Source organism: Leucopleurus acutus (assembly GCF_964270905.1).
Source record: "Leucopleurus acutus genome assembly, chromosome: 11".
Taxonomy (NCBI): Eukaryota; Metazoa; Chordata; class Mammalia; order Artiodactyla; family Delphinidae; genus Leucopleurus; species Leucopleurus acutus.
The window spans coordinates 93,514,764-93,537,325 of NC_139152.1; the positions used below are offsets into that span (position 1 = coordinate 93,514,764).

General features: G+C 57.8%; 2 protein-coding genes across 3 annotated transcripts; both read left to right on the forward strand.

The window, feature by feature from the left end:
• Positions 1–247: 247 nt before the first annotated feature.
• Positions 248–12,626, forward strand: SH3BP1 (SH3 domain binding protein 1; the record flags this gene model as incomplete). 2 transcript variants are annotated; one of them, XM_082849282.1, is made up of 18 exons in its annotated part: positions 248–387; positions 1,538–1,580; positions 1,813–1,917; positions 3,056–3,132; positions 3,442–3,553; positions 3,645–3,721; positions 4,223–4,361; positions 4,921–4,989; positions 5,141–5,231; positions 5,658–5,803; positions 6,774–6,885; positions 7,242–7,323; positions 7,414–7,494; positions 8,028–8,144; positions 8,694–8,791; positions 9,126–9,291; positions 10,313–10,406; positions 12,489–12,626. In XM_082849282.1, exons 1-18 carry the CDS (start codon positions 329–331, stop codon positions 12,624–12,626), a joined length of 1,806 nt encoding a protein of 601 aa, XP_082705408.1. In that variant the 5' UTR covers positions 248–328. The 2 variants fall into 2 exon arrangements, with proteins under 2 accessions (XP_082705408.1, XP_082705407.1); XM_082849281.1 differs by lacking the exon at positions 12,489–12,626 and adding an exon at positions 11,830–12,242 and having other exon boundaries at positions 10,313–10,407.
• A 2,555-nt stretch (positions 12,627–15,181) lies between these two features.
• PDXP (pyridoxal phosphatase) lies at positions 15,182–20,676 on the forward strand (the record flags this gene model as incomplete). Its single annotated transcript, XM_082849733.1, has 2 exons — positions 15,182–15,760; positions 20,360–20,676. The coding sequence occupies exons 1-2, from the start codon at positions 15,187–15,189 to the stop codon at positions 20,674–20,676; spliced, it is 891 nt and encodes a 296-aa protein (XP_082705859.1). The 5' UTR covers positions 15,182–15,186.
• Between the last annotated feature and the right edge of the window lie 1,886 nt (positions 20,677–22,562).

Here is a 22,562-nt window from a genome sequence, read left to right on the forward strand (position 1 = left end):
GGGCCGCGCGCACAACCTGTGGATCTCCAGGCGGCCGGCAGACCCACACTCGCCGGGACCGTAGGGGGGGCGCCCTTGGGGGGCCCGGAAGACGCGAAAGAGCGAGAAAACAAACTTGGAGAGAGGAGTGACCTGGGGGCCGGGGGCGGAGTCGCCAGCGGGGGAGGAGAGAGCGAGCTGCAGCGAGAGCGCGGCTGGCCCAGGAAGCGGAGAGCGCCGCCCACCCACCCGGGGCGAGAGAGGCGCCGCGGGCAGAGGCAGGCTGGGCCGGGGGCTGCCGGGCCCTCGACCCCCACCGTGACCCCGCAGCCCCCAGCCCGCCCCCAAGATGATGAAGAGGCAGCTGCATCGCATGCGGCAGCTGGCCCACACGGGCAGCTTGGGACGGTGAGTGTCAACCCCTTCCCTTCCAGTCCCATTCTCACCCGGCAGGACCCTAGAGGAGGTGGGAGGTCGGGGGGAGACTGAGGACAGCTGGACAGCCACCTTCTGACTGGCCACCTCTTTTCCTCCCCTCTGAATGCCATCCCCTCTCCTAGCCAGAGCAGGAGGGGCAGGCGCTGGCCTTTGGGGGAAGGGGCACCCCTACCCCTGACTGGAGGGTGGGTGGAGGATCAAGGATGCTGGGTCTTCTCTGTCTCCATGAGCCCCTGAGTGGACGGTCCTCCCTGGCCTCACTTGTCCCCTCTGTACAAGGGGGGACTGTTAACCATCTCTGGTTGCCTGCGGGGGAGGGATGGTCAGGGCCCCAGACCTTGGGGGAGCAGCAGAGATAGGGTCCTGGCAGTGATGGGAGGAGGGGCCGCCCCTGCCCTGCCCTGCGCCTCTTCCCGCTGTCCTCCAGCCCAGAGGCGTCCTCGCTTCTCTGTCTTGCTTCTGCTTTTCTCAGCCTCAGGTGGAAACATCCCCACATTCCCACCACAGTCCCTGAGCTGGTGGTGTGGAGGGTGGAAATTTGGGGAGCTCCCAGGGCCTGTCTTCTCTCCTCTTCCCTCTGCGCTGGGAGTTTCTCATTCTCTGGGCTCAGGGGAGCGGACTGGGTGTCCACAGACCTGCTGTAGTCACACACTGGCACAGATGCCTATGTGAGCGTGGGCAGTCAGGCCGACTTGCTCGGAGCCTGTCCCCACGTGTCCCCGGGCAGGGGCCCAGGACCTGCCCACCACCACAGTCCAGAGCCCTTTGTAACCAACAGCCCAGGAGTCTGAGCTCGCACACTTCCTGTTCTTGGGGCAGCCCGGGCCTCCTCTCCCCAGGTCAGCAGAAGAGAGAGGCGCCCCCGGTCCCCGCTTCGGTTTCGTCCGCCCTCTCTGGGGACACAGCCCTGGGTGGAGGAGGAAAAAGCCCGGTATCCTATTCCCGCCCCCATGGAATGTGTTCCGACGGGGATGAGGCAGGCGGGCCACCCAGGGCGGCCTGACTGGGAGGGGCACTGGAAGCATCTGGGGTTCAGGTGCCCTGTTTGCAGTGGGGGGGCAGGAGGAGGCGAGGGTTTCCTAACCTGGGCCAGCTCAGCAGAAGCTGTCTCCCCCTGCAGCACCCCGGAGACTGCCGAGTTCCTGGGGGAGGACCTGCAGCAGGTATGTGCCTGGGCCGGCAGCGGGTGGCAGGGCAGGCCCATGCAGGCTGTCAGCAGAGGGCCAGGCAGGGATGCCAGTTGGGGGCCCGAGTTGAGTCATTCCAATGCTGTTGGCAATGGGGTCCCCAGGAGGAGGGAAGAGAAAGGCAGTTCCTGCTCTGGGGGAGAACAGGACAGTGGGGCATGGGGGACAACAGCCCCCCACGATCCATAACCCCTGGACCCCCTCCCAGGTGGAGCAGCGACTGGAGCCGGCCAAGCGAGCAGCCCACAATGTCCACAAACGGCTGCAGGCCTGTCTGCAGGGCCAGAGCGGGGCAGACATGGACAAGCGGGTGGTGAGTGGGGGTCCCAGGGAGGAGGGGCCTGGGCAGGACACCTCTGTCCAGTGGGGCAGCGGGGTCGGGGCTGGGGTCTCCCCACTAGTCTGAGTCTCTGGCACCAAGGGGGTGGAGACTGCTCTGTCCCAAGGCTCCTCCGGCACCCCACTCATGAGGTCCTATTTCTTCCCCATCCCCTTCTTGACGCCGCCCGCCTGCACCAATCTTCTGAGCCACAGCCAGGCTTCTGACAGCACCTGAACCTCTCTGTCCAATCAGCACCCAGAGCAGGTGCTCACAACTGGGCAGTCTGTGAGGGCTTCCTGAAAGAAGTGGCATTTGAGCAGGATTTTGAGTGTTACTCACTGGTGTTAGCCAGTAGCCAGTATTTATGGACTGATTACTGCTAGTCTGTTAGTAGGATATCTCCATGCATTGCCTCACTTAATGTGAAAACAACCTTAGGAGGAGGCTGCCCTTATTAGCACTGTGTACCGAGGAGGAAACAGAGACAGGTAAAGTGACCCACTCAAGGTCACACAGCTAGTAAGTGGCAAAACTGAGATTCGAATTCTGGTCTCCCTGACCTAAGCTGGTGCTCTCTACAACGCTAGGTAGGAATGTGGGGGGCAAACTTGTAACTGGGCAACAGTTCCGTGTGGCCAGAGCAATAGGGAACCGTGGAGGGTTTTGAGCTCCGCAGGGGCTAGGTCAGCCACAGATGCCCTGCGGCAGGGGAGAGGGCCCACTCTGAGGTTGTGTTCCTGGCTCCTCCGCCCTCCCTCTAACTGTGAACTGGGACAAGCTCCATGCCCTCTGTTTTTAGTTTTCCATTCAGTGATGGGACTTGGTCCATTACTCCTTCCTGCCCAATCGTGTGGCTTCTGAGAGGGGGCAGGGGGGCCTCAGATGGGTGGGGGCTCTGTACATGGTTATGGGGAGCTGTCACCTCCACCGTGCCTTGTCATCTTCCTGCTTCTACTGTCACCTGTGTCTGTGGCCCTCCTGGGTTCCCGCCTCCCCTGTCCACGCCCAGGGCCTTGCTGGGGATTCTGCCCCTAGGAGACTCGCCATGTGCTCAGGCAGGGGCGTGGAAGCAACCCAGTGGGCGAGCACACGCGCTCATGCTCACAGCCGGCCCTGCCCTTCCCTGCAGAAGAAGCTTCCCCTCATGGCTCTGTCCACCACGATGGCCGAGAGCTTCAAGGAGCTGGACCCCGATTCCAGCATGGGGTGAGCACGGACAGGGACCTTGGCCCTCACCTGGAGATGCCAAGGAGGGATCTGGGTCAGGAGAGGGTCCCAGTCAGGGAGGGCATCCACGGTGGAAGGATGACCAGGCTGGGAAGAGTGTCCGGGCTGGGAACAGTGTCCAGGTCAGTGAGGGTGGCCAGGCCTGCAAGGGCGTTGGGCTCAGTGAAGACGAAGGAGAGATAGAAGAGACAGGGGGTGATGGGGAGGGAGGAGGCCCCCCTGCCCAGTCTCTCCAGAGGGGGGTGAGGGGCTGTGGGAGCCCGGGCCCACTGGGTGCTGTGTCCACAGGAAGGCCTTGGAGATGAGCTGTGCCATTCAGAACCAGCTTGCTCGCATCCTGGCTGAGTTTGAGATGACCCTGGAGCGGGACGTCCTGCAGCCGCTCAACAGGCTGAGTGAGGTGACCCTGCCCCTTCCCTCTGCCCCCAGCTTCCCCAGCCTCCAGCTCCCACCTCCGCAGCCCGCTGAACCCTTCCTGTGCCCGCCCCCAGGAGGAGCTGCCAGCCATCCTCAAGCACAAGAAGAGCCTGCAGAAGCTGGTGTCTGACTGGAACACACTCAAGAGCAGGTGGGAGCCACAGCCTCTAGGTGAGGTTCACGCCTGCTTCAGCCTACGGATGTGGCCACAGAGCTTCGAGGCCCTTCCCCCACCAGGAGGACGCTGCAGGGCCCACTGAGTACAGTGTGTGTCCTTGTGCACACGCCTGGTCCTTAAGAAGACATATGGGGACAGTGCATGTGAGGGTGCCTCTGTGCGCGTATGTGCATGTGCTTGTGCCAGCTGGGGTACCCAAAAGCCCGGGATAGCCATAAACAATCCTCCAAGGTCCCTGGATGGCGGGAGGGGCCCCACCCTCCACTCTGGAGGTGCGTGGCCACGATCACCAAGCCCACCACCAGGGGGTGCGCCAGAGCACTCTGCCCAGGGTGGGCAGAGAGCCAAGGCCAGTTCAGCTCCGGGATTTGCATCTATAAATTCCGGAACCCTATGTGGTCAGGCCTGTGGAGGGGCCCTTGGCTCTGGACATGCGATGGGGACGTAACCACCCCACCTTGGGATCCTCCCCAGGCTCAGTCAGGCAGCTAAGAACTCAGGCAGTGGTCAGGGCCTGGGTGGCGGCCCGGGCAGTTACACCACCACAGCCAACAAGGTGGAGATGCTGAAGGAGGAGGAGGAGGAGCTGAAGAGGAAGGTGGAGCAGTGCAAGGTGAGGGGCACTTGGGCTTCCTGCATGTGTGGTGGTGGCACGGGTGGGTGCTGTCCCCATTTCTCAGATGGCAAAACTGAGGCTCAGAGAGGTGACATGACTTGCCCCAGGCCACATAGCTAGGAAGCAGCAGAGCCGGGATTTGAACCCAGGCTGTCAGGCTCCAAGGTCTGTGTACTTAGCCATCATCTTGTAGCCACTTCTGTCTGTACCATACGCATAACACCTGGGAGGGAGAGACGCCTGTTCACCGGAGTCTCAGTGCGTTTGCTAAGTGAGTGAATGAATGAATGAAGGGTGGGTGAACAAATGAGGGGTGAGTAACACAAGGCACTGTGCTGAGGATATAGGGACACAGAGAAGAGGACTAGTAGCTGTAAAAGCCCCCCAAGAGTTCAAAGGGGTCCCTGCGGGCTGGCCCCAGGAGCAAACCGTAAGCAGAGAGAGGAGAGCTGGTTGTGACCCTCCCTGTACAGCTTGGGCAAGTTGCTGTCCCCTCCAAGCTTCCCCGCTGGGCCCCAGCCTCGCTGGTATAAGCCCTCCCCTCTCTGTCCCCAAGGACGAGTACTTGGCCGATCTGTACCACTTTGCCACCAAGGAGGACACCTATGCCAACCACTTTATCCACGTGAGTCCAAGACCAGGCTCCTGCCACCCGGAGCTCCGGGGCCACTGAGACCCCCTGCGAGATGGTGGGAGGGAGGGGTCTGTGTTTGTGGCCCCTGGGGGAGGCTCAGCTTCCCTCACTTCCCCCCGGGGGCGCCCCCTTGTCCCCATAGCTCATGGAGATTCAGGCCGATTACCATCGCAAGTCTCTGAGCTCGCTGGACACAGCCCTGGCTGAGCTGAGGGAGAACCACAGCCAAACAGGTGGGGACACAGGCAGGCCCCGACCCCCACCCCTGACCCCCACACTGCTTGGGGCACGTTAAGAAGCTTGCACTCCATCACGAAAGGCAGCAGGGAGCCAGAGATGAGTTCTGAGCAGGGGAGCGCTCAATTAGATTTGCGATGAAGAGATTTCTCCGGCTGGGCTGCGTGGAGGACGCAGTGAAGGGGCGGGACTGGAACCCTGTTAGGAGGCAGGAGGGAGGTGACTGTGTCCCGGACTGGGGTGGGGGCAGTGGAGGTGGGCGGATTCAAGAGATGTGTTGGATAATTTCAGGATGTGTGGCATGGGTGGTCAGGCGGGAGGTGGTAGCCCCTTGAGAACGTCTGGGGATGCCCCTGTCTGCCCTGACCTCGATGCTCAGAGGTGGGAGGACCCTGGGCCGCTGATCTGTCTCGTCCCTGCAGACCCCTCCCCCTCGATGATGGCCGCCCCCTTCTCCAGGGTGTATGGGGTGCCTCTGGGAACCCACCTGCGAGAGCTGGGCCGGGACATCGCCCTGCCCATCGAGGCCTGCGTCATGATGCTGCTTTCTGAGGGCATGAAGGAAGAGGTGGGGCTCACTGGAGTGGGTGGGGAAGGAACACCAGGGCCCTCACTCGGTCCCACACCTCCCACACGCTGCCCGTCGCTGGGCCCTGTAATCTCACCACCATTAGCGTACAGGTGCCGGGAGAAGGCGTGGCCTTCTGCTGCTGAACTGATACCACCTCCCACTTAACGATGCTCACGTGGGCCGGCACTGTGCCATCAGCCCTTTGTGCTCCTTGTTCCATTGGATTATCCCAATAACCCTTGGTGGGAGCCCTCATTGGCTCCCTTTTGCAAGGGGGAGGCAGAGGCCAGTGGGTAGACGTGCCCAGCAGGTGAGAAAGTGGCGGTGAAGCCGGAGACTCCACGTGAGTCACAGCCACACGCTGCCCTCATCCGTCCTTTGCACCTTGGTCGTGCTAGTGTATCCGCTGCTTTCCTAAGGACAGACCCTTAGGAGGTGGACCACACCCAAAGACAGACCTAGGCTTCAGGACAGTCCTGCTGGGCCTCCTATCTCCCTTTCACTCCTAACCAGACTCCTGTCTCCCCACGACTTTTCTGAGCTCCTCCCAGACTTCCCGGTTTTGTTTTGTTTGTTTTTTTGTGGTACGCGGGCCTCTCACTGTTGTGGCCTCTCCCGTTGCGGAGCACAGGCTCCGGACGCGCAGGCTCAGCGGCCACGGCTCACGGGCCCAGCCGCTCCGCGGCATGTGGGATCTTTCCGGACCGGGGCACAAACCCGCGTCCCCTGCATCGGCAGGCGGACTCCCAACCACTGCGCCACCAGGGAAGCCCCTAGACTTCCCCTTTTGCTCAGAATCTTAGACCTTAAGAGTCGAGAGGAACCACGAATACGGTGGTGTTCACTCTGCCCACCAGCCCAGTGGGCCCCCGAGGCCTAGGCCATGAGTGGGCCAGGGCCTCCCAACCGGGGTGTCCTGCCCCGCCCACCCCTCTGTGATCCCCACCTTCCCCCTCTCGCACCTCAGGGCCTCTTCCGTCTGGCCGCCGGGGCCTCGGTGCTGAAGCGCCTCAAGCAGACAATGGCCTCGGACCCCTGCAGCCTGCAGGAGTTCTGCTCTGACCCCCACGCTGTGGCAGGTACCTGCTCTGGGGAGCCCTGGGTGGAGAGCCTTCCCCCCAAATCCCTTCCCTGAAGCTGCCTGAAATGATCCCATGATAGTTTGGCTTCAGGCCTGATAGACATCTGAGGAGACACAGGAGTCCTTAATGTTGAGGTCCATGGTGAGCCCCCTGAAACGTGTGTATGTTTTTCTGCGGACAACATCACTAGGCTTCATCATTTTCTCAGAAGGGCCCGTGGCCCAAAGAAATGATCAGACCTAGACACGTTAGTGTGAACAAGAGCTAAAGGTTCCTAACATGGAGAGAGCTGAGGCCTGGGGGTAAAGTTGGGGGCTTGGAGGGCTGCATCTGAGCCCCCGCCACCCCTCCAGGGGCCCTCAAGTCCTACCTGCGGGAGCTGCCGGAGCCCCTGATGACCTTTGACCTCTATGATGACTGGATGAGGGCAGCCAGGTGAGGATGGCGGGGGGCAGGTGCTGGGGAGGACGAGGCTACAGAGGGGCCACCCAGGGCAGGCTCACCAGATCTCTCCCCCATCCACAGCCTGAAGGAGCCAGGAGCCCGGCTGGAGGCCCTCCAGGAGGTGTGCAGCCGCCTGCCCTGTGAGAACCTCAGCAACCTCAGGTGAGCCCCCAGCCCACACCCAGGCCTCCCCCAGCCAAGGCCCAGCTGCCACTTCAGGGCCGTGGGCTGGTATCCTTGTCCTAAGCAATATTTCTGAAAATACCACTTTGAGTATTAACTGTATTTTTTTTATACTAGACATCGAACTGAACACATACCTTGAACCTTGAAGCCACACCACCCGGCTTTAAATCCCACCTCTGCCACTATGTGGTCCTAGGCTAGCAATTTAACTCTCTGTGCCTCTCAGCACAGAGTCAACTCTCAGCACCCTCATGTGGAAGACTTGGAGCATAACAGTCCCTACTCTGTAGGGTGGCTGGGAGGTTCTCAGCTTAGTGCCTGACACGTAGGTGGTGTTCAGTAGGTCAGCTAACATAACTAGTAAAAATGTTCCTCAATGTCCTGTGTGGTGTCTTTGCCACTCTTTGGCAATCCCAGGCTGGAGAAGTCTCAGGTCCTGGGGGGCCTCCATGGGTGTTCATGGCCCAAGATGCCCTGCCCCTGGTCCAAGTGCCCCTCCCACGCCCCAGGTACCTGATGAAGTTCCTGGCACTGCTGGCCGAGGCGCAGGAGGTGAACAAGATGACACCCAGCAACATCGCCATTGTCCTGGGGCCCAACCTGCTGTGGCCCCCTGAGAAAGAAGGGTGAGTGGCCACAGGTTGGGGGGGAAGGTGGCAGTCCCCTCCCCCCCAACATCTGCTGCTTACTTTTCCCCTGGGCCTCAGTTTCCCCATCCTTGGAGTAGGTTGAGCAGCTGCAATTGTCAGAGCTGCTGTGACGAGCAGCCAAAGGGATCATGGATCCCATGGGGCTTTGGAGATAGGCATTCTGGGTAAAGGCAGTAATGGGGTGCTTGGTGGCCTGTTACGGGGAGCTGGGAGCCCAGAGATCTGATTCTAGCGCGCCCCCCCCGCCCCCCACCTTCCAGAGATGGGCCTTAGGAAGTCACTCTGGACCTTCATTTCCTCACCTGTAAATGGGAGAGAAACTAGACAGACATTGAGGATGTTTGCTTTGGGAGTTAGATGAGAAAATAAACGGAGAAATGTTTTGTAAACTGTAAAGAGCTGTGATATGTGAGGGGCTGTTATTCACCTGGTCCTTGTGTCCCCAGTGCCCAGCACAGGGCCAGAGAGTTGGGGTCACTAGACTTTGCTAAATGATGACTCACGTTCACCTTCTTTTCGTCCCAGGGACCTGGCCCAGCTGGACGCAGCCTCCGTCTCATCCATCCAGGTGGTGGGCATGGTCGAGGCTCTGATACAGAACGCAGACACCCTCTTCCCTGGAGGTAAAGCTCCCGCCTTTGTGAACGTGTCCCTTTTTGTGCCTTCATCTGCCCAGCTTGGTGCCCTCCAGACTCAGCTTCAGTCCCTGGCAACCCTGTAAACTCACCACGAGGCCTGGAGGAAATGGCTCCTCCACTCTGAGCCTCAGTTTCTCATCTGTAAAATGGGGGTGATGATGCCTGCTTCGTGGGATTCTTGTGAGGCCCACCTGGGAGTGGGAAGGCGAAACATGGTCCAGACAACATCCGGAGAAAGAGAAAGTGGTCCCAACACCGGCTGAGGAGGGGAGGCCTGCGGAAGCTCTGTAAGTTCAGATCTGCTCCCTTCTGTCTGCAGATATCAACTTCAACGTGTCAGGCCTGTTCTCAGCGCCTGCACCCCAGGACAAGGTCAGCGACAGGCCGGCTTCCGAGGAGCTTCCATCGATTGCCACACCCACCCCGGCCCCTGTACCAGCTCTGGCTCCGGCCCCTGCCCCAGCCTCAGTGGCTCTCAAGGAAAGGTAAGGACTGATAGGTATGAATGGCCCCTGTCCTGACCTTGAGATGCCTAGCCTGAGACACCATCTCTCAGGGTGTCCAGTAGCATTTTAGGAAATACAATTATTGTATTTTCATCCCAAATACCAGGTTTCCCAGTTTGGAGTGGGTAGGATAGAGACCCGAGAGGCATATTCTTCTCAACCTCTGACGTGTTCCCTTCTGTGTTACATGGTTCTTTACTGAGCACCTACTGTGTGCCAGGCGCTGTTTCAGACCCTGGAGATTTAGGGAACTAGGGAACTGATCATTTTGGAATGTGTAAATTCTGTACCTTCCAGTCTTCTCTTTGATCCTTTAAATCGGGAGGTTTAACACGGTGCCACGTTGCCTCCGTACCAGCGGGTATTGATCAGTTATCACAGACTGCTGGGGCCCAAACCATGAATTTCCTCAGATAAGCAAGACAGACAAATGCTGCCCTTAGAGCTCGCATTCCAGGGAGTGGGGAGACAGAATCAACCAGAACACTGATAAAGGCACAGTATAATGTCAGGCAGTGATGTGTGCTACGAAGGACAGTAGAGCAGGGTCGGGGGGTCGAGTAGGGAACAGGAGTCAGGCAAGGGGGGCTCAGGAAAGGCCTCCCCAAGGAGTAGCCAACGGAGCAGAGCCAGGAATGAGCCCTGGCCTCCTCCCCTGCTTCTCGTCCGTTCTCTGGCTTCTAGTGGCCAGAACATCCCGTAAAGATCATGGAGGCAGAGAGCTGAGATACAGGGGAGGCCCTGCTTTCTACCCCACATCTTGGTCACATGAGGAACCTCAGACACTGTCGCAGTGTCACACAGCAGCCAGGGCTCAGTGGATACAAACTCTGGCCCATGCCGGAAGCATCGTATCAGATCCCAGGCCCAGCCACAAAGTGGTGGAGAACAACTCCTGGGAGGACCCAAACTCAGCCTGTTGGCTGGGAATCTCCCCAGGATTCCAGGAGTCCTCTGGGTGATGGCCAAGGCTGACCCTGACCCTCTCCTTCCCTCGCAGGGCAGAGTCTGAGGCACCCCCCAGACCAGCCTCCCCCAAGGTCAGTAGGAGCTCCCTGGAGGCAGCGACCCCAACAGAGGACATGGCTCGGAGGAGTGAGTTGGCTGTGGGAGGAGAAGGGGGGCAGAGGGTGGGCAGGGAAAGGGGCCGGGCAATCCCAGACTGTCCCATGTTTTCAGACAGCCAGGGGAGACCGGGAATCCAGGTGGCTAAGGGCCCAGGTTTGCTGCCGGACACTCTGGGTTCAGATTCCAGCTCTGTGACCTTGGGCAGGTGACTTCACCTGTCTGTGCCTCAGCTTCCTCCTCTGTGTAATGGGACAATAACTGCACCTGCCTTGTAGGGCTGTTTGGAGAATTCAATGGTGCTGCCTGGCCCATACCCAGCACACAGTAAATGCTCGATAAAGGTCAGCGATGGAGTGTTGGGGGCGGTGGAGTTCAGTCCCTCAAGAAGACCAGGGATCACAGAGTGAAGAGGGAGGATGGGGTCTTCAAAAGACAGCGAAGGAGGGTGGTGGTGGTGGTGGTTTGGTAGCCTCCTTCTGAGCCCCTTTGGTGCGTTCACCTGTTCAGGTGGCCTAAAGCCAGGCAGGTGAGGAGGCCGAGGGTTCAGGTGCAGAGTCTGCCAGGGTAACTAGGACACTTGGGACACCCAGCCCAGGAGGCTCTAGAGTTTTCCACCTGGATGGGAGTAGGTGGAGCAGCGTCAGGAGCCTCTGGACCAGCAGGAGCTGGCAGGTCGCACAGGGACCTTCTTACAGGAGGGGGCTTCTAGCCACATTTCCTGGATGGGGTGCAAGCAGGATGTTTGCTCACTGGAGCACAAGTCAAAGGACGGTCACAGCATCACCTGCACTGGTCCTCACGTCAGCCCTGGGAGGTCAAGGCTGTCATCTTATCTCACCGATGAAGAAACTGAGGCTCCTGGGGGCAAGTGATTTGCCCAGGCCCTCCAGTGGGTGGAGACAGAGCTAGGACCAGGGGCCAGATGTCCTGCCCCACCTAGCCCCTCGGCTGCCTTGTGAGGTTGGACTGTGCAGGGGCATCTGAGCGCTGGGGTGGGGCAGTTCTGGTGGGCTTCTGAGAGGAAGTGAGGAGGACCCAGGTGGCAGGTGGAACAGGCAGCGGTTCTTTATTCAGAAGCTCTGTACTGAACACGCACACTGCGCTAGCCAGCTGGACGTCAGCTGGCCTCACTCAGTTTACATTCTAGTCAGGGAGACAAGCAATAATCGAGCAGAATTAAAACTGACGAGATCATTTCAGAGGGCAAGAAGTCCCGTGAAGAAAATACGACTGGAAAATATGCCAGTGACTGGGGCAGGGCGGGGGAGGGGCCCTCTAGCTGAGGACAGACGTGGACCGAGGCCCGAATGGTGAGCAGCCAGCGTGGAAACTGTTCCCGGCAGAGCGAACGGCAGATACAGCCGATTCGAAGATCCCAAGGTGGCGTCGAGCTTGGGGATTTGCCGCAGGCAGTGTGAACGCCTAACCGCCCCTCTCCTTCCTCCACAGCCAAGCGCCCAGCGCCGGCCAGACCCACCATGCCGCCCCCCCAGGTCTCCAGCACCCGCGGCTCCCCTCCAGCCCCACCCCTGCCCCCTGGCTCTGGCAGCCCTGCGACCCCCCGGGCTCTGCCCCGCCGTCTGGTTGGCAGCAGCCTCCGGGCCCCCACGGTGCCACCCCCGTTGCCCCCCACTGCCCCCCAGCCTGCCCGGCGCCAGAGCCGGCCCCCACCAGCCTCCCCCAGCCCGGCCTCCCCGGGGCCAGCCTCCCTCGTCCCAGTCTCTCTGAGCGCACCTGCCGATGTGGACCTGGGGGCGGCCGCAGAGGAGGGAGGGGCCCCTGAGGCTGCAGGCAGGGCCCCCACTCCCCCGGTTATCCCCCCTCAGCCCCGGCCCAGGAGCCTCGCCTCAGAGACCGACTGAGCTGGCGGCTTCTCCCCGACAGCCCTCAGCATCCCCTCCTCCCCACCTTGTCCTCCTAGGACACAGCCCTCACCCCTCCCAAGGGGGTGAGGGCCTCCAGCCTTTGCCTACAAGTGCCTCGGTGTCCGCTGGGTCGGCCCCCACGGCAAGGAGGACTCAGGACAGTCCTCCACTTCCAGACCTCTCACTTTTGGCTCCACCCTGGGCTTGGGGGTGCCCCTCAGCCAACTCCCCACTCTCTGGCAGGGTCCCAGGGGAGCCGCCGGAAGGAAGGAGACGCTTGCCTGCTCCTACAGGACTTTTATTTTTCTCTTGCCAACATATTTTTTTGTAAGGCTGGTAAATAAATTATTTTGGACAAAACTGGAGCAGCTGCCCAAATGATAGTTTTATTTTCTGTTCTTGAAATAAAGAAGCCACTTTGATAAAGGGGAAAAAACTACCTATTCTTTGCCTCCTTTCTTTTTCCCTGTCTGAAATAATAACAGCCAACATTTTTAGCACTTACTCTATGCTACCCATTGTGCTTTTCTATGCATGATTTCCATTTAATCCTCTTCCAGGGAAGTAAATCCCATTACCTCTTACAGGTGAGGAGACTGAAGCTCAGAAAATGACCAAGGTCACAGGGCAAGTGAGGCATGGACCTGGCGCAGGTCTGCCTGATTCCAGAGCCTGGATCAGTCCCTCACATCCTGAGCAATTTATTTAACTTCTTGGAGTCTCCTTCATCTGTGAAAACATTTAACAACTTCCACCACAGAAATGTTGGTTTAAGGATTAAAAGAGACACACTTGTAAAGACCAAGGTACCGCCCTTGCACACAGAAGTGCCCTGTAAGTGATGACTGCTTGCTGTTTCCCCCAACCTGTGGTGTTCTCTGTTCCCGGAGAAGGCAGGGAAGGCTCCCCTGTGGAGCAGGGATGGATCTGTCCTCAAATATTCCCAGAGTCTGTTGCAGACTCTGGGCTAGGTCCCAACTCAGCCCTACGCCCTAGGAGCTCCTAGGAACGGACGGGCAGGAGAACTGACAATTACAATCAAGTGTCATGGGGGTTCCCTGATGGTCCAGTGGTTAGGACGCCACGCTTTCACTGCCGAGCGCGCAGGTTCAGTCCCTGGTTGGAGAACTGAGATCCTGTAAGCCGCGTGGCAAGGCCAAAAAAAAGAAAAAGAATCAAGTGTCATGGCACTGGGAACCCATGTTAGCACACTTAGGGGCAAGCCAATTAACCCAGACTGGTTTTTGTGTGTGTGTGTGTGTGTGTGTGTGTGTGTGTGTATGTAGGGTGAAGGCCAAGAAGGCTTCCTGGAGGAGGTGATATTGAGGGGGAGTCTTTCAGGAGCTGGCCAGCTAAAAAAGGAAAGAAGGAAGAACATTCCAAACAAAGGGGACCACCTATGCAAAGGCCAGGAGCAAATGCCCAGGGCACTGAGGCACAGAAAATATCAGCCTCAGAGCCTGAGTGACAGGGTGTGGCTTTTCCCAGGTCTTTGAAGCTCCAGTTGCTCCTGGGGGTCAGACACGTCTTCAGAACCTTCTCAGAGGTTGGCAGACCACCTCAGAATTGTGACACATTCCTCCCCAAGTGGGGACCTAGGCAGCTGGGTCCCATCACTGCCCTGGGCAACTGGCTACTGCTGCTCTGTCTCCTTCCTGCTCCAGGGTCCTCGGGTGACAGACTGCCTCTAGCCCAGTGCCTCTCCACTCTGGCCTCACAGTAGAATCCCTGGGTAATTAAAAAAGCAAAGAAATTTTGAAATGCCGGGTCTCACCCAAAACAATTAAACTAGAATTTCTGGGATCCTGCAACACATTGGTATTTTTAAAAAACGTTTCTCAAAAGTCATGGAACTGGACTTCCCTGGTGGCGCAGTGGTTAAGAATCTGCCTGTCAACACGGGGGACACGGGTTTGAGCCCTGGTCCGGGAAGATCCCACATGCTGCGGAGCAACTGAGCCTGTCCGCCACAACTACTGAGCCTGCACTCTAGATCCCGCAAGCCACAACTACTGAGCCCGTGTGCCACAGCTACTGAAGCCTGCGCGCCTAGAACCCGTGCTCCCCAACAAAGAGAAGCCACCACAATGAGAAGCCCGTGCCCGCAAGGAAGAGTAGCCCCCACTTGCCGCAACTAGAGAAAGCCCATGCACAGCAACGAAGACCCAAAGCAGCCAAAAATAAATAAAATAAATAAATATATATATATTTTTTAAGTCATGGAACTGTACATTTAAGATCTACACATCTTACTGTATGTAAATTATATCTCAAAAAAAAAAAAATTCGTTCCCCTGGGGACTCCACCGCACAGCCAGATTGGAGAACCACTGGTCTAGACCAAGGGCTCCAGCGTCCGAGAGGACACCGTGTGCCTCTCTCCTCAACACACCCACACTCTTCTCAAGACTTCGCTCGTAACTGGTGTGATCACGGTTCAGAGAGCAGTGAGATTTGACCCAAAGATAACATCTCCTTTAGCATCTGTTTTCCTCCTAGCAACCAGCCGTCTTAAGCTTCTGATTGGCTGGGGAACGCGGAGCGGGCCATATTTTCTACTTGTAACTCCTTATTGGTCAAAAGGAGCGTCAGTCTCTCAGCCTCCCATCCCTGCAAGAAGCTAGTTAGGGCTGAAGCTCAGCGACTACTGGCCCAGCGGAACTAAGGGGAGTGACGAAGGACCAGGCTAGGCCGTCGTTGGTCCCTTTCCCTCGGTGGCGGCCGCGATTCCGCCCTTTTCTCCAGGTTCCCTTAGCTCGCAGCCCAGGTCCTCCCCGAGACTCTAGCCCCCATTGGCCGCGGGCCAGGCCGTGACCCCGCCCCCTGGCCCTTGCGGCGCGCCGATTGGCAGGTGCCGGAAACCAGCCAGCTGCGGACGAGCGCGCCGTGCCCGCGGAAAGAGAGCGGCGCGGCGCGAGCGTGCGGGCAGCCAGCCGGCTGCATGGCGCGCTGCGAACGGCTGCGCGGCGCGACCCTGCGCGACGTGCTGGGCCGGGCGCAGGGGGTCCTTTTCGATTGCGACGGGGTGCTGTGGAACGGCGAGCGCGCCGTGCCGGGCGCCCCGGAGCTGCTGGAGCGGCTGGCGCGGGCTGGCAAGGCGACGCTGTTCGTGAGCAACAACAGCCGGCGCGCGCGGCCCGAGCTGGCCCTCCGCTTCGCGCGCCTCGGCTTCGGGGGGCTGCGCGCCGAGCAGCTCTTCAGCTCCGCGCTGTGCGCTGCGCGCTTGCTGCGCCAGCGCCTGCTCGGGCTGCCGGACGCGCAGGGCGCGGTGTTCGTGTTGGGCGGCGAGGGGCTGCGGGCCGAGCTGCGCGCCGCGGGGCTGCGCCTGGCGGGGGACCCCGACGAGGACCCGGGCTCGGCCCCGCGCGTGCGCGCCGTGCTGGTGGGCTACGACGAGCACTTCTCCTTCGCTAAGCTGAGCGAGGCCTGCGCGCACTTGCGCGACCCCGACTGCCTGCTGGTGGCCACCGACCGCGACCCGTGGCACCCGCTCAGCGACGGCAGCCGGACTCCCGGTGAGCGCGGGGCTGGCGGGGAAACTGAGCTAGGGCGCTTATGCCTCCACTCCTGCGAGTGGGGTGGGGAAGGGGCGTATCCAGGTGACAGGTGGGGAACAGGAGGGATGTGAGGGCGGTCCCCAGCCAGCAAGAGCCCAGGATGCTTTCATGTCCACATGTGGTAATTCTTGCAACCGTCACCCTGTGAGGGGCAGCAGTGGGGTCCCGGTTTGACAGATGAGGAAACTGAGGCCCATTGTGGCTCAAGGAGTTGCAGGCGGAATCCAGGGCCCCGACTCCCAATGCTAGCCTTTCTGAACCAGCCTCAAGGGCTCCTGTCATTTTCCCCACCCGCCATCGGGGTGAGGTCGGAGAGTTGGGGACAAAGCCTGGAAGGATTCCCCCCGCCACCGTTGGAGGTTTGGAACAGGAGTTTCTAGCGGCAGGTTGAAGGCAGGTGTGCGGGGAGCACAGAAGGTGGATGGAGTTTGACCTGAGTTCCAGTTCCAGCTCCAGGGCTCTGTAATCATGTTAAGTTACATAACCTTTGAGCATCTCTGCCCTGGGTGTAAAATGGGAATAGTAACCATGACAGTTTCGCTGAGGAGAGAGTGATCAGGATGAGTGCCTGCTACACAGTAGGTGCTCAGATGATGTAAATTGTATCCAAGACCTCTCCTATTACAGAGCTTTATGAAGCACCTTGGTGTCTTATTTAGTTTCAGAATTACTCTGGAGATGGAAGTTATTGTCCCATTTCCCAGTTAAACTGAGGCTAAGAGAAGGGAAGTGAGGCACCCAAGAAAGAGCAAGAGGATCTGAACTTGGCTCTTGAGGCCACCTTACCCCCAGCCTCTAAACCCCACCCCCTCCATCCAAGGCACTCTTCACTGCTGTCATTTGGGAATTCAGATCTGCAGAGAAAGCAGGAGCAAGTGAGCCTCCTACATCTTGGAGGGTTCAAGTTAGACAAGAGCAGGTGGTAGCAGAGGCTAACTGACAGTAGTGAGTGTGTGTGTGGACAACCAGTCAGTAAGCTGAGGGCAGGGTGAGATCTCCATGACTCACTCCCTGCTGGCCACTGACTCGATTGATACCGAACCCTAGGAGGGCAGGGTGGGATCGATTGAGGAGTAGACACAGTATTAAGATGGGTGGCAGGGAGGTCCTAGAGCTGAGGAGATCTGGGAAAGCTTCCTGGAGGAGGCATCTTGCAGGACAGGGCACTAGGGAATGGAACAGGGCTTGAGCCATGGCAGAACCAGTTCCAGGCTGAGAATCTTATAGTTCTAGGCCCATCTTAGCTTTGCTGCATGACCACTTCAGTCTCAGTTTCCCCATAAATCCAAGGTGAGGGCGCTGGTCAGGGCTCCCAGCTGCACTAGCTCCTGCCTGCCCTAGGCCATGCTATGAAAAGTGAGTTTCTTTGAGGCCTCAAAGCTCAGGTTAAGGTTTTGGGTTCAGAAGCTCCCCCAGGGGCTCAGGAAAGATGGTGTGGAGGAGCTGGGGAGAGACCAGGCCCTGCCCACGCGTGCCCCATGGGTCTCACCACCCATCTGGCTTTGCCCGCCAGCTCTGCTGGTCATTCCCACAGCCAAGAGGGGGAGACAGAGCTTAACAAATACAGCGCTGGTGTCCTGTTTGGGCACAACTGAATCATGCAGCTTTGAAAGTGGAATAAAAACACTAATAAAGGCCCCAATATGCATAAAATCTGAAATAATGCTAATCTCACCCCAGTTCCCCCTCCCCAGTCCCTATGGGTCTCCTAAATTGTGTGTTTACCTATCTACCATGTGGCAGCCACTTGAGATGGCAAATAGAAATGCCTGTTGTCTTAGGAATACATCGCCAGCAAAACATACGCCAGCCTTGGATGACAGGTTGTTGAGAAGAGTGGGATGTAGTGGTCTGAGGACACAGTTGCGTTCATAGACTCCCCGGCTTGGATGCTCGCTCACCCAGGGTACGGATCTTAGCTTCATTCACTGCTCTATTCCCAGTGCCTCACACAGTGCCTGGCATATAGTTGGGCCTCAGTAATATTGGCTGAGTGAGTGAGGTGCGACATGGGGGGCCAAGAGGGATCGGCTCCGACCTGGTAGGAAAGGAAGATGCTGGGACTTCCCTGGTGGCTCAGTGGTTAAGAATCTGCCTGCCAATGCAGGGGACACGGGTTCAAGCCCTGGTGCGGGAAGATCCCACATGCTGCGGAGCAACTAAGCCCGTGCACCACAACTGCTGAGCCTGCACTGTGGAGCCCGGGTGCCACAACTGCTGAGGCCCACGCGCCTGGAGCCCATGCTCTGCAACGGGAGAGGCCACTGCAACAAGAGGCCTGCACACAGCAACGAAGAGTAGCCCCTGCTCACTGCAACTAGAGAAAGGCCCCGTGCAGCAACGAAGACCCAACACAGCCAAAAATAAATAAGTATATTTATTTTAAAAAGGAAAGGAATATGCTAACAGAGCTACCATTCTTTTTTTTTAATATTTATTGTTCATTTATTTATTTATTTTGGCTGTGCCAGGTCTTAGTTGTGGCATGCAAGATCTTTAGTTGCGGCATGCATGCAGGATCTAGTTCCCCGACTAGGGATCGAACCCAGGCCCCCTGTATTGGGAGCACGGAGTCTTACCCACTGGACCACCAGGGAAGTCCCCAGAGCTACCATTCTTTTTTTTTTTTTTTCTTTGGCAGCACGCGGGCCTCAGCGGCCATGGCTCACGGGCCCAGCCGCTCCACAGCATGTGGGATCTTCCCGGACCGGGGCAGGAACCCGTGTCCCCTGCATCAGCAGGCGGACTCTCAACCACTGGGCCACCAGGGAAGCCCAAAGAGCTACCTACCATTCTTGAGCTGAGAAAATCACTTTGGGGTGACGCAGTTGAGCCCTTCCCATCCTGGAAGGAATTTCTAACAGGGCAAATGGCTTTTCTTCCCTACCCAGTTCTCAGGAAAACAAGCAGGCGAGTTCTAGGTCGGAGGTCAGGGAGACCTTCCCAACAGGGTTGCTCTGGGCCAGCTCTGCCTTGATCCTAAGGAAGTTCCTCCTCATCTGGGGGCCGCAGGGCTGACGATTCTTCCTGTTTGTGCACCTTCTGTGTCTTGGGCTTAATCAAGTTGAGTGTCATCCCCTATGAGAAGGGAGACAGGAGGCCCAGAGCATTTGGGGTCAGACCAGTGGAGTACTGATGTCTAGTAACTGGAAGAGTCTTGATTTATGCCTTTTGCCAATTTCTGTGGTGTAAGTACTCCCCCCACTGTGGCTGATTTCAGCCTACCAACGTGAAGTCACTTATCATGGGGTTGGGAAGATGTGTACACACCATTCTGTAATATTTCCATCATTAGGATGCAAGTAACCTCAAGAGCATAGATAATGGTAAAATAATTAGGAAGTGATGAGTTTTGAGAATTTATTACCTTTGTTTTAAACATATTTCACTTGATTGTTAAGTTTATATACGTTGACTTTTAATAGTGGCTTTGTTTAACCACCAACTCATTTCAGAATTCCTGAAAATGAAACATTCAGCACTCCCAAGCCCGTACAGGCTGGCCCTGCATGTGTCTGGGTCAGACCTACCTGAATGCATATCCTTTATCTGCCACTTATTAAGCTGTGCAACCCTGGACAAGTTACTTAACGACACTGAACATCAGCTTTCTCATCTGTAAAATGGGCGTTCATGAGCTCCCACACAGCCCCTGGCACTTTAGAATGTGCTCATCATTAGTGTGAAGGTAGAACATTCTGGCACAAAGATGTACCCCTGAGACGGGCACAGTGGACTCATTGTGTGGGACAGGATGGTACTGGGCTGGGAATTAGCCTTTTCTAGACAGTCCTCCTATTGTTAAACACTTGGGTGTGTTCCACAATTTTGCTTATTATAGTTACTGAGGCCACGGACATCTTCAACCATGTAGCTGTTTGTCTCCAGTTTGAATTCTCGCCTTGTGATCACTTTCCCAGTGGAGGCTGACTGGGTCAGAGGTGCGAACATTTCTGTGCCCTGCTGTGTTCCAAAAGGGCTGTGCCAGTTTCTGATGCCAGGAGCACACATTCTTGTAGCAATGACCACAGCTGCTGTTTGTTAAGGGCTTTTCTGTTTCCAAAGCATTTGCCCCTGTGGTGCTCACAGCACCTCTTTGAAGGTAGGCATTACTTGGATCCCCCTTTCCAGTGGGTCTAGGGAAACTCAGAGAGGTTGGCTTGCCCAAAGGCGTGTGGCCGCCTGGGTAAACTTGTGAACGGCACGCAGGGCTGACTGAGCCAGGCCCGGTTACACGCAGTGGCTCATTCAGGCCTTACAATACCCACGTGAGATACTGCCATTGATATCCCCATCCAAGAGATGGGAAAACTGAGGCACAGGGAGGTTAAGTACCCTGCCCAAGAAAGGTGGAGATGGGGTGTGAATGCAGGCCTCTGGTTGCAGAGTCTGTGCCCTTAACCCCTACACTAAGACTTGGAAGCAGGTGGCCTTTTAACTCATTTCAGTGCCTAATTTGACCCCCATGCCAAGCTGCCTCGATGGGAATTCCAGTTTCCGGGCCTGGATGCTTTCCCCGCTGCCACCCGCATTAACCGAGTCTCCATGTCCCTGCAGGCACCGGGAGCCTGGCTGCTGCCGTAGAGACAGCCTCAGGCCGCCAGGCCCTGGTGGTGGGCAAGCCCAGCCCCTACATGTTTGAGTGCATCACAGAGCACTTCAGCGTGGACCCCAGCCGCATACTTATGGTGGGCGACCGCCTGGAGACCGACATCCTCTTCGGCCACCGCTGTGGCATGACCACCGTGCTCACGCTCACAGGCGTCTCCCGTCTGGAGGAGGCCCAGACCTACCTGGCAGCCGGCCAGCACGACCTCGTGCCCCATTACTACGTGGAGAGCATCGCGGACATGATGGAGGGGTTGGAGGACTGAGCCCACCTGACCAGCAACTGCGGCTGCAACCCTTGCTCACCCTGTTCCTGTAGATGGAGGTGATGGGCCAAGAGCTGCATTAAGGGCTACCAGCTCCCTGGCCCCAGTTTCTACCCTGGTGGGGCTGGAACCCAGGGAAGATGTCAGGGCCCTCGGACCCCCTTCCAGCAGTGGCTGGGCACTCTCCTGTCCCAGAAGCTGCCCCCTCCCTGCCACTGGTTTACCCTGGCCTGACCCAGCCAGGTGGCCTTATATCCTGACCTGTGACCTCCGCTTGTTTAAATCTGGGCCCTGCTGCCTTGTGAGGACTTCCCCCAACCCTGAGCACTTAATCCCCTACCTCCTCCCTGGGGCCTCTAGGGCTCTGCCTGCTCCTGGGTCCTGGCCCTGGGTTCCTATTGACCGATCAGAGGTCTAGGTAGCCATGAATCACTATTGTCCTGAGCCCTGAATGGACCGATCAGAAGGCTAAGTGATAGTGACTCGTTGCTGTTGGGTCTTGAGTGGACCAGTTGGGAGCCTAAGCGACAATGACCCTTTCTTGTCCTAGGTCCTTGGTAGACCAATCAGGACCCTAGGTAATAATGACCCATTAGTCTCTTGGATCCTGAATAGAACAATCCAGAAGTCTGAGAGACTGGCCTCTGGACAATCTGGGTCTGACTGGACCAGCCAGGGGTCCAGATTTCTGTTCATAAATACGGGTCCAAGTGCTGAAGACACCCCTCCTCCACAAAGGGGGCCACTTGGTGGCTCTGGGGGCTTCTGTAGCTGAGAGCCCCACCCTCCCTGATCACGGTACCAGACCAGTGTTGACGGTGGTCACAGCTTGGGAGGGGGGCTTTTGTGGCCCGCCCCCCGTGCTGTCAGTGTTTGCTGTGCCACCTCTCCCCCGCGCCCACCCCCAGCTATTTATTTATTATTGCGTGCCAGTGATGGTGGGGATGGGGGCTGGGCCTTCCCTGCCACCTCCACCCCTGTTGTAACCAGTCCTCCCGTACTTAATAAAGTGCGAGTGGGAGTGTCTGTGGGTTGAAGTCTGTGTCCAGGGTGGGGCGGGGGGAGGAGCCCCTGCCTGAGCCTGCGCTCCCCGGAACTGGCCCACCCGCTTCGTGAAATGATTTACCCCAGTTGCAGAGTATTCTCTGTGTGCAGTGGTACCTTAGCACAATAGCACTTTGTGCCTCACTGAGCCTTTATATACCAGTCTGCCTCAGTCCTTCAGAAAATCCAGCAAGCTTGCATTACTCATCCCACTCTACTCCTTGGGGAATGAGCATCATAAAGGTGATGTTAAGTTAAACACGACGGCACACCCCTGGAAAGTGTGACCACCTGAGGCAGGGTCTGGACTTGTGTGGGCTGCCTCCGGGAGGCTGCGGCCCCTCTCTGTGGAGACAGGTGCGAGACCGGTCCTCACCCTCCAGGAGGCTCAGGTGAGGTGCTGCGCACCCCCCTCCATTTCAGGCATCCTTCACACCTGGGCTGCTGCTATGAACGTGTGCCCTGCTGGCCTCGAGCATCCTCAGTGCCTTCTGCAGAGCAGGTGGCCATCTGTGAGCTGGCTGAGGGTAGGACTTCGAGGTCTGGAAAATTCTCTTCACTATGATTCTTCTGGGGAAGAGGGAGTACTTGACTGAGCCTGGCTGCATCAGGAAGTGGGAGCAAATGTGCTCTTGTGGAGACTTCTGGTTGTGACGGACTTGGCTCAACCTGGCTAAGGCGTAAGAGAGTTTATTGGCTGCCCCAACACCCTCCAGGTGCATCCCTCTCATCCTCTCACTCTTCTGGGCTTTGGGTGTGGAAGCGGTTGCAGCTATTATGTGATCGCAAAGCATGGCCCAGTATATTTCTCTGCTTGTGACTCTGCTTCAGAAAGATGGGAA